Source organism: Drosophila subpulchrella, chromosome 2R (assembly GCF_014743375.2).
Source record: "Drosophila subpulchrella strain 33 F10 #4 breed RU33 chromosome 2R, RU_Dsub_v1.1 Primary Assembly, whole genome shotgun sequence".
NCBI classification, from domain to species: Eukaryota; Metazoa; Arthropoda; class Insecta; order Diptera; family Drosophilidae; genus Drosophila; species Drosophila subpulchrella.
The window spans coordinates 14,736,744-14,749,808 of NC_050611.1; the positions used below are offsets into that span (position 1 = coordinate 14,736,744).

Consider the following 13,065-nt stretch of genomic DNA (forward strand, 5'->3'; position numbering starts at 1 on the left):
GCATTAAATGAGGAAAGCAACCACAACAAAAAACAAGAAGAAAATGAGGGGGTCAGAACGTTGGGCGGAAAGCTGGTAAAGCTCGGAAAAGCTCCACGAAACAGCTCGGAATTTCCCGACTCGAGCATGTGTGGAAAAGCTCCCATGTGTGCGAGAGAGCCAGTGGGTTAATTTTCCGGCCAAGCTCATTTCCGCCCACTCTCCCACGTGCTCACGACTCTCAGCGGGCGGTGGGTGGAGCAGTGGGTGGTGCAGTGGGTGGTGCGGCTGCCGAAAAGACACCGGAAGTAGGAAATTGGGTTACAAAATGCATTTCGTGTGTGCGCCGTAACATTTCCGGCTAACAGAGCCGCAACAGCGCCGGAGAATCGGAGAATCGGAAACCTGGAGAACTGGAGAACCGGATTCCCGAGAGCCGGAGCCGAAACCCGGACACCGTAACTGGCCGCGGAAGGACCAAGATTGCAGAGCACACGCATTTCCCACATGTCGTATGCCGAATATCACACACGAGCTGCTGCTGTTGCGAGCTTGGAACTGGTTGCTCCACTGGTTCTTGTCCTTGCTAGGGCGCGACTGCATTTTCAAATTGCAGCAGCCGCGCCCTGCGCCTTGTGCCCCCAGCCCGCCCACAACCTTAACCCTCTATTGCCACTCGACCGCTCGGCATTTGAATGCCTCCAATTGAGTGCAGCGCTAACAAGCTGAAAGCCTTTGACGAGCGAGTTCGAAGCAAATTGAATGCCGGCTAAATTGTGCGACAAATTGCCGGTGAAGGATAACGAACGCGGCAAGTTCACCTTTCAACTTTGTGCATATTCTCGGCAGCAAAAGTTTTCGACAGGAGCAGCAAGTAAAAGGGATAAGTTTAGCGAAATTAGCAGTAACATCGGTTCGGATAAGGCCACTTTGCGTTAAAGGGGTTACGGAACATTATGTAGTACCTTTCTTCTTTTCATAAAAAGTGTGAAAGTAAAAATAAGTAGGGCTTTCATAACTAGGACTTAACTAGGAATTACTTTAAAAAATAGTCCCTTTATTAAATGCTTTAAATACCTCTAGTGTACATATATATCTGAAAAGAAATGTATTAATAAAAGTACTATTTATTGATTTTAATAAAATTGGTTACTATAATAAGATTTAATAGGATCTGTCTACACACTTGAAAGTACAAGTAAATTGTTTGCATCTACTTGCTATGATTTATTTATATTCATTTATAATGATAAGCTAACTAATTTGAGCTAATTAAGTGACAGTTTTTTCCAGCATGATTATTTATTCGGGAAATAAGCTACACCCACCATATGCTGCTTACCGGCAAGGGTTGGTTTTCCGCCCTTCTTGGAGGCGGAAGACATCCACTGCCTCCAGCTGTATTCTTAGGTAAAAATCCACCCGGCGCCACCCAATTCACTTCGTCAGCCTCTGACTCCAGGGTAAAGCCTTTAAGTAGTTTTGTGTAATTTAAATATAAATACTCATTTAATTAGCCCGGCTGCTGTGAGACTCGCTGGCAGACCTTTGATCTCCGGCAAATGTGTAAATATTTGACATTAATTACAAGTTGAATGCAGCCCTCGTCGCCGGTCTTTGGTTAACCCGTTGAGGCCGCGCACAGACGCAGGCAATAACTGGAAAATTTATTTAATATTCACTTGTGAAGTCCCCACTCTGTTGGCAAACGGTGGCAAATTACTTAAGCGCTTATTTGTCAACTGCTTCGTGGGTGGGCTGAGTCATCGGCAGCGTCGTATATATTTTATACATTATGCATATAGGCGGTGGGAACTCATTAATAGCGACTCAGTCGCTGGATCAGCCCTTAACCCATTACGGCCCATCGCGGCATCAAGTATTCAGGCGGCACGCTATGGCGGAAGTGGCAGACGGAAAATGGCCGCCGGTAAAATGGCGTCACTGCCGCCAAAGTACCGTTGGCCCGCCTGGGAAATTACGAGCGTGTGGGTGTGTGAGTGGGTGGATCAAGTGCGTGCCTTGCAAATAGTTAGAAAGCCCCAAAACTTTGATCCACACTGTCCTCAGATGGCAGTACAGAGAAAATACTAAGCAATATTTTATAATTTTTCTATATTTATAATGAATAAAAAATAAATTAAAAATCATTTAAAATAGTGTCTAAAAGTATGCAATGGAAATAAGGACATTGCCTTCAGAGTCATGGGATACAAATATAGTGATGCTTTATGGGTAATAGAATAATTTTTGGGTGATTTAAAAACCTTGTAATTTTTGCGGAAGCCTAAACTATATATGTTTATTTAAAATATTATCAGTGTCTCTTTCTTCATCTTAGCAAAAAAATTATAAAATCTAATAAGTCTCTACAAGCTTTACAGTTGATCCACATTAAGTTACCCTTATTTATATAAAATACTCAAGACATAGCTTGGTTTTCCTCCCAGTGTGTCAAATATCAACATCAAAGTAACATCATCCCATATGCACTTGCGAAATGATTTCCCAAGTAATGGAATTTCTATATGCACAGCTTAGGGAAACTTTACAGTAAACAAACAGAAAATAGAGTGAACCTGGGAACTTTCACTTTGCAGTCGTCATCTTCCTACATTTGGCATGTATTTCCCTTATGTACGACAGCTTGTTTGAGTCCTTGTTGTAAGCAGTAAACTCTCAGTTGTATAATGCATTCATTTGGTCATCCCAAACACAGACACAGCAGGAACTTTAATTATAAATAATTACATGGGGTCGAAGTAGGGGCTGAAATGCACTCGGTTATAGAGAGGATGAGGGGTATTCGCACCATACTCTGGGCAAGTGTTATTAATGAAGAGTAATGCGGCAGTAAATATTTGTTAATGAAATTAGTATTGCCAGCCCACTAGATCGGATGTGTGAAATATACTTAAAGCCTTCCACATTTAAGATATACTCTAAACCTCTTACTTGTCACCTCTTACCCGCTTATCAATAAATTCCTCCAATTTGGAAGTCTTTGGATGAAGTATACTTTTAATGAGCAAATTTAAGAAAGTCTACAAATGCAATTAAATTAGTGCTGGTATAATATCCCTAACAGAATAGATCTGTAGGCAAATATATATTTAGTTACGGTGAAATAAATCAAGATGTGTTTTATCTAACAGACCTGTTATATTATTTCAGTTAACATTTACCTAAGACGCCTTTCTAGGCTTGTATTTCATGTAATATATCAATGTTTGTACGCCTTTTGCATGATATGACAGATAGCAACTAAACAGTGGAAAGCAGAATTAACAATGTAGACTTTATTGTAAGATAAAGCAGAATTGTGGAAAGCAGAATTGACAATGTAGATTTCGTTGTGCGATAACATACAATTTGCTATTACAAATCTTATCACGCTTTTTATTTTGGCTGATAAGAACTTATGTATTACTTCCATATATAAAAGTGTAATCCAGAGCGAAAGCGTTATCTGCTATTACAATTCTAATCGCGATTTTAATTGTGACCGATAAGAACACATTTCTTCCAAATATATAAGTGGACCCTAGAGCGAAAGCTTTAGAGGTTCGAGAAACCCCATCACGTAAACAATGCTACCCACTTGGCTGACCGAGGAGTACCTAGAACAAAGGTTGAGGACATATTACAAGGATGATCAGCTCAAGGTTCTCAAAATCTTGGCCAAACCGGCGACGGAAAAAGGTCAGAACTATATGAGCCTCATGACCCGTATTCACGTGGACTATCAGCAGAGTGATGGACTGGTTCAGAAAAGGTCCTACATCGTCAAGCAAGCCCTATCCGAAAATGTTCCCCAAGCCAAGGTTTTCGTGGAGTACGATGTGTACAACCGGGAAATGGACATGTACGAGTTCGTCCTGCCAAAAATGAAGGAACTGCTCCAGGAAGCTGGTCTTAAAGGAAAGATTGCTGCAGATGCCGTCGCCGTGGACCGGGAATATAGCACCATGATACTGGAAGATCTATCGCAGTATAATTACGTTAATGCGGATCGAGTAAAGCAGCTAGACCTGGCTCATACCAAACTAACTTTGGAAATGTTGGCCAAGTTTCACGCCGCATCCATAATCCTGATTCAGCGCCATCCGAAACTTCTATCCAAGTGCTTTAATACCCATTTCTTTTCGCGTGACAAAGAGGGCTATACCGAGGTATACCAGGGTGTATTCCGGGCCTTCTTAAGGTTTATAGATGAACAACCAGATTTAAAGCGAAGCTATGGGGACAAATTGGAGAAATTGCATAATTTCATTATGGAGTATGGGGCTAGGGTCTTTGAAGTGAATGAAGAAGAACTGCAAACTTTGATCCATGGTGATTGCTGGACCACCAATATTATGTTTCAGTACGATAATGCGGGTAATCCCCGGAAAGCCGTAGCTATAGATTTTCAATTCAGCAACTGCACCTCCCCCGCCATCGACTTGCACCACTTCTTCACCGTTTCCCTCAGGGAGGAATTTCAGGACATGGAGTCAGAACTCGTTGACAAATATTATAGCGATCTGAAAGCAAATTTGGAAAAGCTTTCGTATACGGGCTTATTTCCCAGCCTCACGGAGTTCCGACTTCAGTTCGAACGTCGCCGATTTATGAGTAAGTAAAGTGAAACTAATTAGGTAAACGTATTGCTTTACACATTATCACTTTATAGCCCTGTTGTCTCATCTCTTCAAACCTGTTATTATCTACAATGGCGATGAAGTGACCTCAGACTTTTCAAGTTTGTATAAAGAAACTGAAGAGGGTCTTCGGTTTCAGAAGTCCATCCATGCCAGCGATATTGTGATCAGAAGTTCAACTAGATTGCTAGCCATTCTTGATGGCAAGGGTCTCTTGGATCTGCAGTAGGTTAAGCCATTTCAATCAAATTCGTAGTCTTATAAGTATAAGAAAATATGTTTACAAAAAAACTTTACCTATCCTTTATTTTGTTGTACTTTAAAATAATACGTTAAGTAAGAACAATATTATTTTTGACATCTTTGGCAATGTATTATTACAGATCATTATAGTTAAAAATTGTAACCTTAAATACATGTAGGTACAATATTAATAACCTTTCAAGTTCGTAGCTCTCCGCCTGGTCTTTTTCCTAGAGATGGGTTATATTTCCCCATCTCAATATTTTTTCAGACTCCGCAATCTCGAACCGCATCTTTTACATGGCCAAACACTCATCCGGAGTTATGGTGGGCAGTATTTTCCAGGTGCAGCGCTGCCAATATCGTGTTATCCATTCTAATTAGCCCTGCCCATGCTCGTGGGCCATCATTCGGCCGCCTTAGCCCTCGATCCTCTGGCACATTTAGGCCGGGCCAAGAAGGCGCAGACGCTGATAATTTACATTGGCCATTCGGCGCTTAGCAAGCACTAAATTCAGCAGTGCCCCTTGGCCAAAGACGAAGCCACATAAACTTGGCCGGCAGTCTTCTGAGCTGGGAACTGCCTATATGCATATGGCCCTCTCTGCGGCCTGCTGGCCAATTAATTTACGCGCACTTGGCAAGCACTTTGGCTTAGAGAGATGCGGCACGATGCTTATCGGGGGATTAGACCTATATCATTTCATTATTATTTGCCCGCTAACGGTGGTGCATGGGGCGCTCCCTTTGGTGGGCTCGTCGCGCTGATGTTGGCAACATTTCTAAATTAATTAGCCGAGGACGAGGGGCTTGGCTGCGGCTCCCGGGTTGAGCAACCAATTTTGACAGCATCAGCCAAAAAAAAAAATGGCAAAAAGTTGCAAAAAATGGCAAAAAAGTGGCAGCAAATATAAAGAGAAGAAAGGAAAAGCCAGTTAACATTTCGGTAGTCGGCGTCGGAGGCCCTCTTATCTTTAAGCCACACGATGCCAGGCGACGTCGACGACAACGACAATTTATTGACAAGACAATGGCGCTCAGCGTATGTAATTAATCTCGACATAATCTGAGTAGATAATTTCTGCCGCTCGTTGTTTGTTTGCCGTTGCTTGTTGCAGATGCCTTGGCTTTGTTGCTTTTGCTTTTGGCCCGGCCTGTTGGTGTTGTTGTTGCTTGTGGCCCGTTTGTTGCCCGTTTGTGGCAATCCGCTGGCGGTCTATTTTGGTGTGTGTTTGCCTCCTCGGCAGCCGCTTCTTTGGTCATGTTCTTTTATAGCCCGGCCCAGTGCGATCCGGGCCCTGTCAGCTTTATGAAGTGCGCAGGCAGCCCATAGAGGGCTAGGGACAGCGATATTGTCCTTTTACGGCCTTCCCCCACATAGCTGGCCTTTTTCAATTAAGTAAAATGCAACAAATGCAATCTGCGGAGCATTCCATAAACCTCGCAGAATGCCTTTTCGACCCCAACCCCCCCTCGAAAACCATTTCGTTTCCCCGCTCTATATAGAAGAGCACCCGGACTTTGGCCTAGTTTCCGCGGGGTGCTAAAGTACCCTTGCCATTAATTCTGCAAAAAGTTTTCACTCTGAGGTGGGGCGTATGGGTGTATAGGGGCGAGTGGAATTCTTTCCCTTGCTGCAGGAATGCTTCCTCTAATGGGTATGCAATGGCAGCCCTAGTTCAAAACATATCCAACTAAATTAATTGTACTTATAGGAATAACATGGAATCGAAAATACTTTATCCTGTAACTATAAAATACTTAATCTAAAAAAAATGTTATAAATGAAAATCAACTGTATAGTCCTTTATGACATTCTTTGATACACCTTTAGTCATTATTATTATTATTATTTTTTATGAGAGCCCCTATTTTTTTATATACATATTTATTTCAAGTATTTTTATTCATAAACTAGTGTTTAATACAAAAATAAAGTATTTAATTTCACATAATAATAGAGAGATACTTCCAAGTCGAAAGCTCCCCATTTTTTACTTAATGGATTATGCGTACGTGGGAAAGTTGAATTCGTATCAAAAATTCAGTATGAATTGTTATAATGCAGGCAGTGGGGCAACCCCTGCCCCTCCCCCCTTCCCACCAGCAACATGCAACAATGAATTTACATTAATGATGAGACTGCCTTACAGCCCGCTGTTAACCTACCCCGGATCCCAACTTCCGTGCATCCTCAGCCAAAGTTTTGCTGAATCGTAAAGCAAATGAAACTATGCGAGGCACAGTTTTATTTTTTAGTATTTTTTTTTTGGCCTGCCAGCCTGTATGCAATTTTAATGCTTATGGCCGAAGCTTCCATCTAACCACCTCCCAGCCAGCCAACTCAGTCCCAATCCGGCGATGCCCGTGCATCCTTGGCTCCCTGGGTGGCCATTTGGACGGCGTTGGCAAATTTTACGACCATGCATATTTCAGATAGCGAAAGTGAAATTATGAGCCGCAATTTTTGGCAAACTTTTAAAGTGGATGGATTTCATCCCGGGCCAGGCCACACCCACCCGCTCCCACGCCCACTGGCGGTGCATCCACCTAAACGCCGGCATCCAGGCGACGCCGTTTTTGACAACTCATCAGAAAGCTGATTGCCATTTAAGAGCCGGGGTGAAAATGCCTGAAAACGATATTAGAAGACGATGGCTGGCACTCGTAAAGTTGTTAAATTAAGTGGAAGTGGCACAGCGAAATGTCAACTGCTGTGACGAGTTTCCATGGTTTATGTTCGGCTTGGGGGGGCCGGCATTTGGGAGCGGCACTCCGATAATCTGGTTTGATGGAACACTGCCAATGGCTTGCGAAGTAGTCACCCACTTTCACCGACACCCACGGGAAAATTTCAAACATTCTTTACGTTTTTGTTCCATACTGTAGCTAATCAGTGGGACTTCAAAGTACTTTATCAAGAATTGTAGCACTCTATATTACCATCATAAGGCCATGGTGAATGGAATTGAAATAAACATTTTTTTCTTAAGATAAGGCTCCACAATATTTGCGAAATTAAATTTATTTCTTTTTAACTAGCTACCATAGTGCGATAATATTTCTTATCAATAGCTCTTATGTTAAAAAATAAAAAAAGAAAAAAAAAGTACTTCACTTTACCCCAGATGGGACTCGAACCCACAATCCCCGGCTTAGGAGGCCGATGCCTTATCCATTAGGCCACTGGGGCATGTGCTTGTGGCTGTCAAAATGCCCACATGAAACTCGGGGCGTACAAGAATGAGCAAGCAATAAAACAAGTAAAAATATTTTTTGGTGTTTTGAATTTAATTTTGTGGCGAAGCAACTGTTTAAACAAACATACATATGTATGTGCATAACTTACTAAATATTTGGGTTATGTTTACTCTATGGCTCAAGTGTTTATCGTTTCTTTTTAATGACAAAGGTTTGATGTTCTTTATAAAGAATATTCTGGATCCAAGTACCTATGTTATTGCTGAAATATCAACACAGGTAAATTTCATCATGGTTTATTTCCACCCCGAAAGGTGTTCAATAAACAAACACGTTTTGCGCTCCCTTCTGAATATTTCGTTCGCTGAGTGACTCACCCATGACGTTGCGCCGTAAGCTGAAAATAGCATTTTGCCGGCCGGTAGAACATGCCCCAGTGGCCTAATGGATAAGGCATCGGCCTCCTAAGCCGGGGATTGTGGGTTCGAGTCCCATCTGGGGTAAAGTGAAATCCTTTTTTTTTCAGTCTTACATATACATTTTTTTTTTGAAAAGCTAGTTGTACAAAACTCTAAATTAAAAATATTCAGGTGGATTATAAACCAATTTATGATAATTGTAATGACACTGATAAGAAGATGTAAGTAAATTTAAGTATCTTATATTCAATAATTATTTACTATTCCATATTCTTCATCAGTGAAAGGAAATGCTACTGCGGTTACGTTGCATACTTAAGTCGGGGATCCCTAACTTGTTAAAAATAGATAAAGTAGCTACCGCTTGGCTCATTTGCTATATGCAAATCGAAATTACATAATCTGGAGCACTGACAGCAGCAACTGTCTGCGGTGTCTGCTGTCTGTCTCTGCGACTATTGTATTGATTTTTTATACCATACATATTTATTGTTGTTTTTCTGCTAGTCTATGGGTAAACGGCGCATTTATTTATTACAACTACATTAAACCGAAAATGTCACGACATTAATTTCGCAAATGCGATTAATAAACGTCAGCATAATGTCATTGTTTGCAAATGCCCCAAAGAGGCGATTGTAGTTGTTGTTTGGGGCAGCCATTATGTACAAGCCATTGACCACAAGTCAAGTAAAGTCAAGTCAAGTCTGGGCCAAAAAGCCAGTGCCAGACAGACAGACAGACAGGCAGTGCAAACATGATTTACACCCATCCATTGTCTGTGTTCCCAAATTGTCGGGGCAAAAAGTCAGCTGGAAATAGCGAAAAACCAAAATCCACTAAGGTGTTTGAGCTGTGCGTGTGCCACAATTTCGAGAAGCGACCCGTTTCGACCTACTTTTGGCATCTGGGGTCTGGTTGGCCACCTGAATCGCGGACCGCTAATGAGAGACCCGGAGGAAATTAAAAACTGGCAAATTGCAAAAGGGCGGAGGAGGGGAAAAATCGGGGGAGCGGCTGCTGTGACAGAAAGCCTTGAAATGTCGCTGGGCGAAACAGTTTTCCAGACCACAAATCGCTTTGGCAGCCGGGCGCATGCAAAAAGCCAATCTTGATTACAATCAATACGGATATCAGGCTGTCCAAGGACTTCTGGGGCGGTGGGAGTGGTTTTTGCCAGGGAGGTGGTACCTGGTTGCATGTTGCCCGGCGATAAAGATCAAATGAGAAATGGATGTCGCCGACGCAGAACCCAGATGACGGGTTCGTTGCATGCTGCGTAGATATTTGCATCGCTGAATCCCGCCGGTGACAAGATTTGTGAGCCCCCAGCTGCAAATCGGAGCGAGGCAAGTAGCTGCCGGCCCGCAATTAACAAGCTCGACGGCACTGCCCAGAACATGCTTCAAAAACACTTCAGATCTACCAGATAAAATTGGATCAAAATGGGAAGATATATAATAAATATTCCAACCATATAAAAATATGATACCAATTAAAGATCTACATAGAAAAGAAGTAGAAGAATTTCAGTTCCTAAAGTTTATTAATATTGGATCAGCATATGAAGATATATAATAAATATTCCCACAAAATAATTATGATACTACTACATAGAAAAAAAGTAGAAGAATTTTACTTCTTCAAGTTTATTAATCTTAAAACGATTTTGCAATCTTTTATATTTTCATATTTTTTAAAAAGAATCAGAATAAGAAGATATATAATAAATATTCCAACAAGATAATTATGATACTAATTAAAGATCTATGTACATAGGAAAAAGTATAAGAACTTGAGTTCTTCAACTGTAAGTGTAAATTATTAGAATTCTAGTAATCTATCTATTTAATTCTATCTAATCAAAACATCTTCTGTTTTGTATATTAAAGCTAAAACAGGCAACGAAACTTTTTTTTTTATGATATCGTGTAGAATGTTTTTTGTAGTTTTATGTTTACAGTTTGTTCTATGTATGTTTATATATCTTATATTATGATTACTAAAATAAAATTCCATGTGTTTAAGAAGTTCTGAAAACAAAAGCTTAAATCGTGAGGCCTATTCCCCCATCGAAATCCGTTAATATGACAATTTGGCATCACAGAAGCTCATTTCAAACTTCGTTTGCAGGAGATTTCGCACCAATACAATCGGACCTCAATTTCAATTTCAATTCGTTTATGGCTAGGATCGATTTTACTTGATTACCTCCACCGAAATTCAAATTTTCTCGGCTCGTCAAACAGGTTAGCCGCTGGAGACTCGGTAGACGTGTTCGCTTGATGTACCTACAACTAATTGACAGCTTCCAGTTCGATTGGAAAAAGCCGTTAACAGAATTTCGTGATATGTCACGCGCCGGGCAATGAGCATATGAAAAGTTGCAGCCATAAACCTGCCCACATCTTCGAATCCACCTCAATTACTCGGCCGCTGTGCAGACCGTAAATTATTTTGCCTGGCTGTGCAAATTAATTTCAACTAACTGACAGACTAGCCGGGTCTCTCGAACGGCATTCGATTGCCGGCCAGCATTGGCTGTGTATATATATATATTTTATGAGCGGGTTGGGGTACCCCGCCCACCTGGCCGACGGCCCGTCACCTGGCCGCCAAATTTGGCTATCAATTTGGCCAAATTTTGGCCGCCGTTCTCCTGTGGCAGTGACATTTTCGCTTGGCCAACGCGTGCCTCCGACAACCGCAATTAGAGCTTGGCCCCAAAGCACATTTGTAACCCAAAAACAAAGAAATAGAAGTAAGATGCTTTGAAATGGATTTTTTTAAATTTTAATAATACATGTAAGTACCAAAAATCTGCACATATAAATTCAGATAACTCATTTCTTTTTATATTTACTTCATATATGTTAAATAATTTTTTTTATTCACCAAAAATAGTCATGAGCTCATATTTTTGCTGACCCACTATGATTTTATTGCATTTATATTTCCAATTTGGATGATTTTTATAAACTGTCAACAAATGTAAATAGAGTCTTGTGTTCTTTTCAATTTGTGAAAATATAACTCACCAGTAATGATTTTTTCGATTCCTGATTTTAGAGTTTTATGTATACTTAATTTACTAAAAATATAGTTTGTATAAACAAAGTCATTGGCTTGCCTAGTTTCATCGGGGTAAATCGGTATGGGTATTTTTTGGGAATGCACTGGGATGGCCTCACCGTTAGGCCCCGCCCCCGTGACATTGCAACAATGCCGAACTGTGGGCTGAACTATGACATGACCGCAGCTGGCATAAATCAAAGCGCAGTTCGGGCCATTGTAAGTCGTCTAGGAGGCACATCATCGCGGAGATGCGCCGGGAAGACGATTCGGTCCCGAGGAGTAGGTTTGGCTTTCACGCCGAATGCAAGGGGCACACCTGAACTACGGGGCCATAAGCCAGTCAACGCGACCCGCTAACTAAATCAACAGCGTGGAACAATGGAGGGGATATACATATACCATGCCAAGCCGTATATATATATACGTATACGGATCGAAAAGAGCCGCGCAAATTAAAGTTAATCGAATGCCTTTGACCTTTTCACACAGCCCTTCACTCCTTCCTTTGCCTTCAGAGTGCATTTCATAGCAGTCGATTGGCAATTTCAGATAAAGCAGCCAGCCAAGAACCTTTGCCATTCGATTCAAGTCGAAAGGGGGAACACCCTGTAGAGCGGGGCAAACTATGAGGCAGCCACCTGGCGGGCAGAGGAGGCAGCTGCGAGTAAGTGGCGCCCTCTTTTGGGCAAGGGCTGAACAAGAATTGGGAAAATTCTGATCGGTGATCGATCTGGAAAATCTAAACAGTCTAAAAATAACCCTAAAAGGGAAATATAAGTGAAAACTGTGATATTATAGAGTTTATTAGAAGTAAACTTACCATTTTCACTAAATCAATAATAAAATATTAAAATAAAATGTGTTTCTCTAAGTAAGAAATTGTGAATTGGAGTATACTTTGATTTTCTAGAACTCTGCGATAAAAGATCCTTGCAATCCCACATCAATCTCACCTTTGAACTCAGAATACCCACTGCCAATAGACTGCTATCGCCTGGAAATGTTATGTGAACCGAACTGCGGGCGGGTAAAAAATGAAAAGGCGAACTGAAAATTAACCTTAATTAAATTTGTCATATCTGGGCTGTATGATCGGACAGTCGGAGCTTGTGTGTGGCCGGGCAGCTCTCTTTGGGCCTGGGTTCAGCCCGGACTCCGAAGCGGGTCTAGAACTCCCGGCTAATGTCACCGGCAACATGACAGTCGACAACATGACAGCAAAAAGTGTTCGGAGCGGGCTGAAATTAAACAAAGCCGGGCAAATAAAGCAAAAGCGAAATCTATGTTAAAACACAAGCGATTAGAATCGTTTTGGCCGACTAAAACACACCTAATTGCCGGACAAGTCGCTGGAGGACGGCTAATTGAAACGCCGCCCGCCTGTGTTTTTACCAGATTCTGTTCTTTTTTTTCAAGGTCCACTCTGAGTAATTTCAGTGGGTGCGCGGGGTGCAAACTGTTTTTACTAGATTGCTTGATTTTTTCATTATTTTCGCTGCTTTTTT

At 41.5% G+C, this 13,065-nt stretch overlaps 1 protein-coding gene and 2 non-coding genes across 3 annotated transcripts; 2 read left to right on the top strand and 1 right to left on the bottom strand.

The window, feature by feature from the left end:
- Positions 1 to 3,553: 3,553 nt before the first annotated feature.
- On the top strand, positions 3,554 to 4,995 carry LOC119550339. Its single transcript, XM_037858959.1, has 2 exons — positions 3,554 to 4,596; positions 4,655 to 4,995. Exons 1-2 carry the CDS (start codon positions 3,570 to 3,572, stop codon positions 4,849 to 4,851), a joined length of 1,224 nt encoding a protein of 407 aa, XP_037714887.1. The 5' UTR covers positions 3,554 to 3,569; the 3' UTR covers positions 4,852 to 4,995.
- A 2,990-nt stretch (positions 4,996 to 7,985) lies between these two features.
- On the bottom strand, positions 7,986 to 8,058 carry Trnar-ccu. The gene has a single exon. It is a non-coding gene; the product is annotated as a tRNA-Arg (tRNA).
- Positions 8,059 to 8,496: 438 nt separating this feature from the next.
- On the top strand, positions 8,497 to 8,569 carry Trnar-ccu. The gene has a single exon. It is a non-coding gene; the product is annotated as a tRNA-Arg (tRNA).
- The last annotated feature ends 4,496 nt before the right edge of the window (positions 8,570 to 13,065 follow it).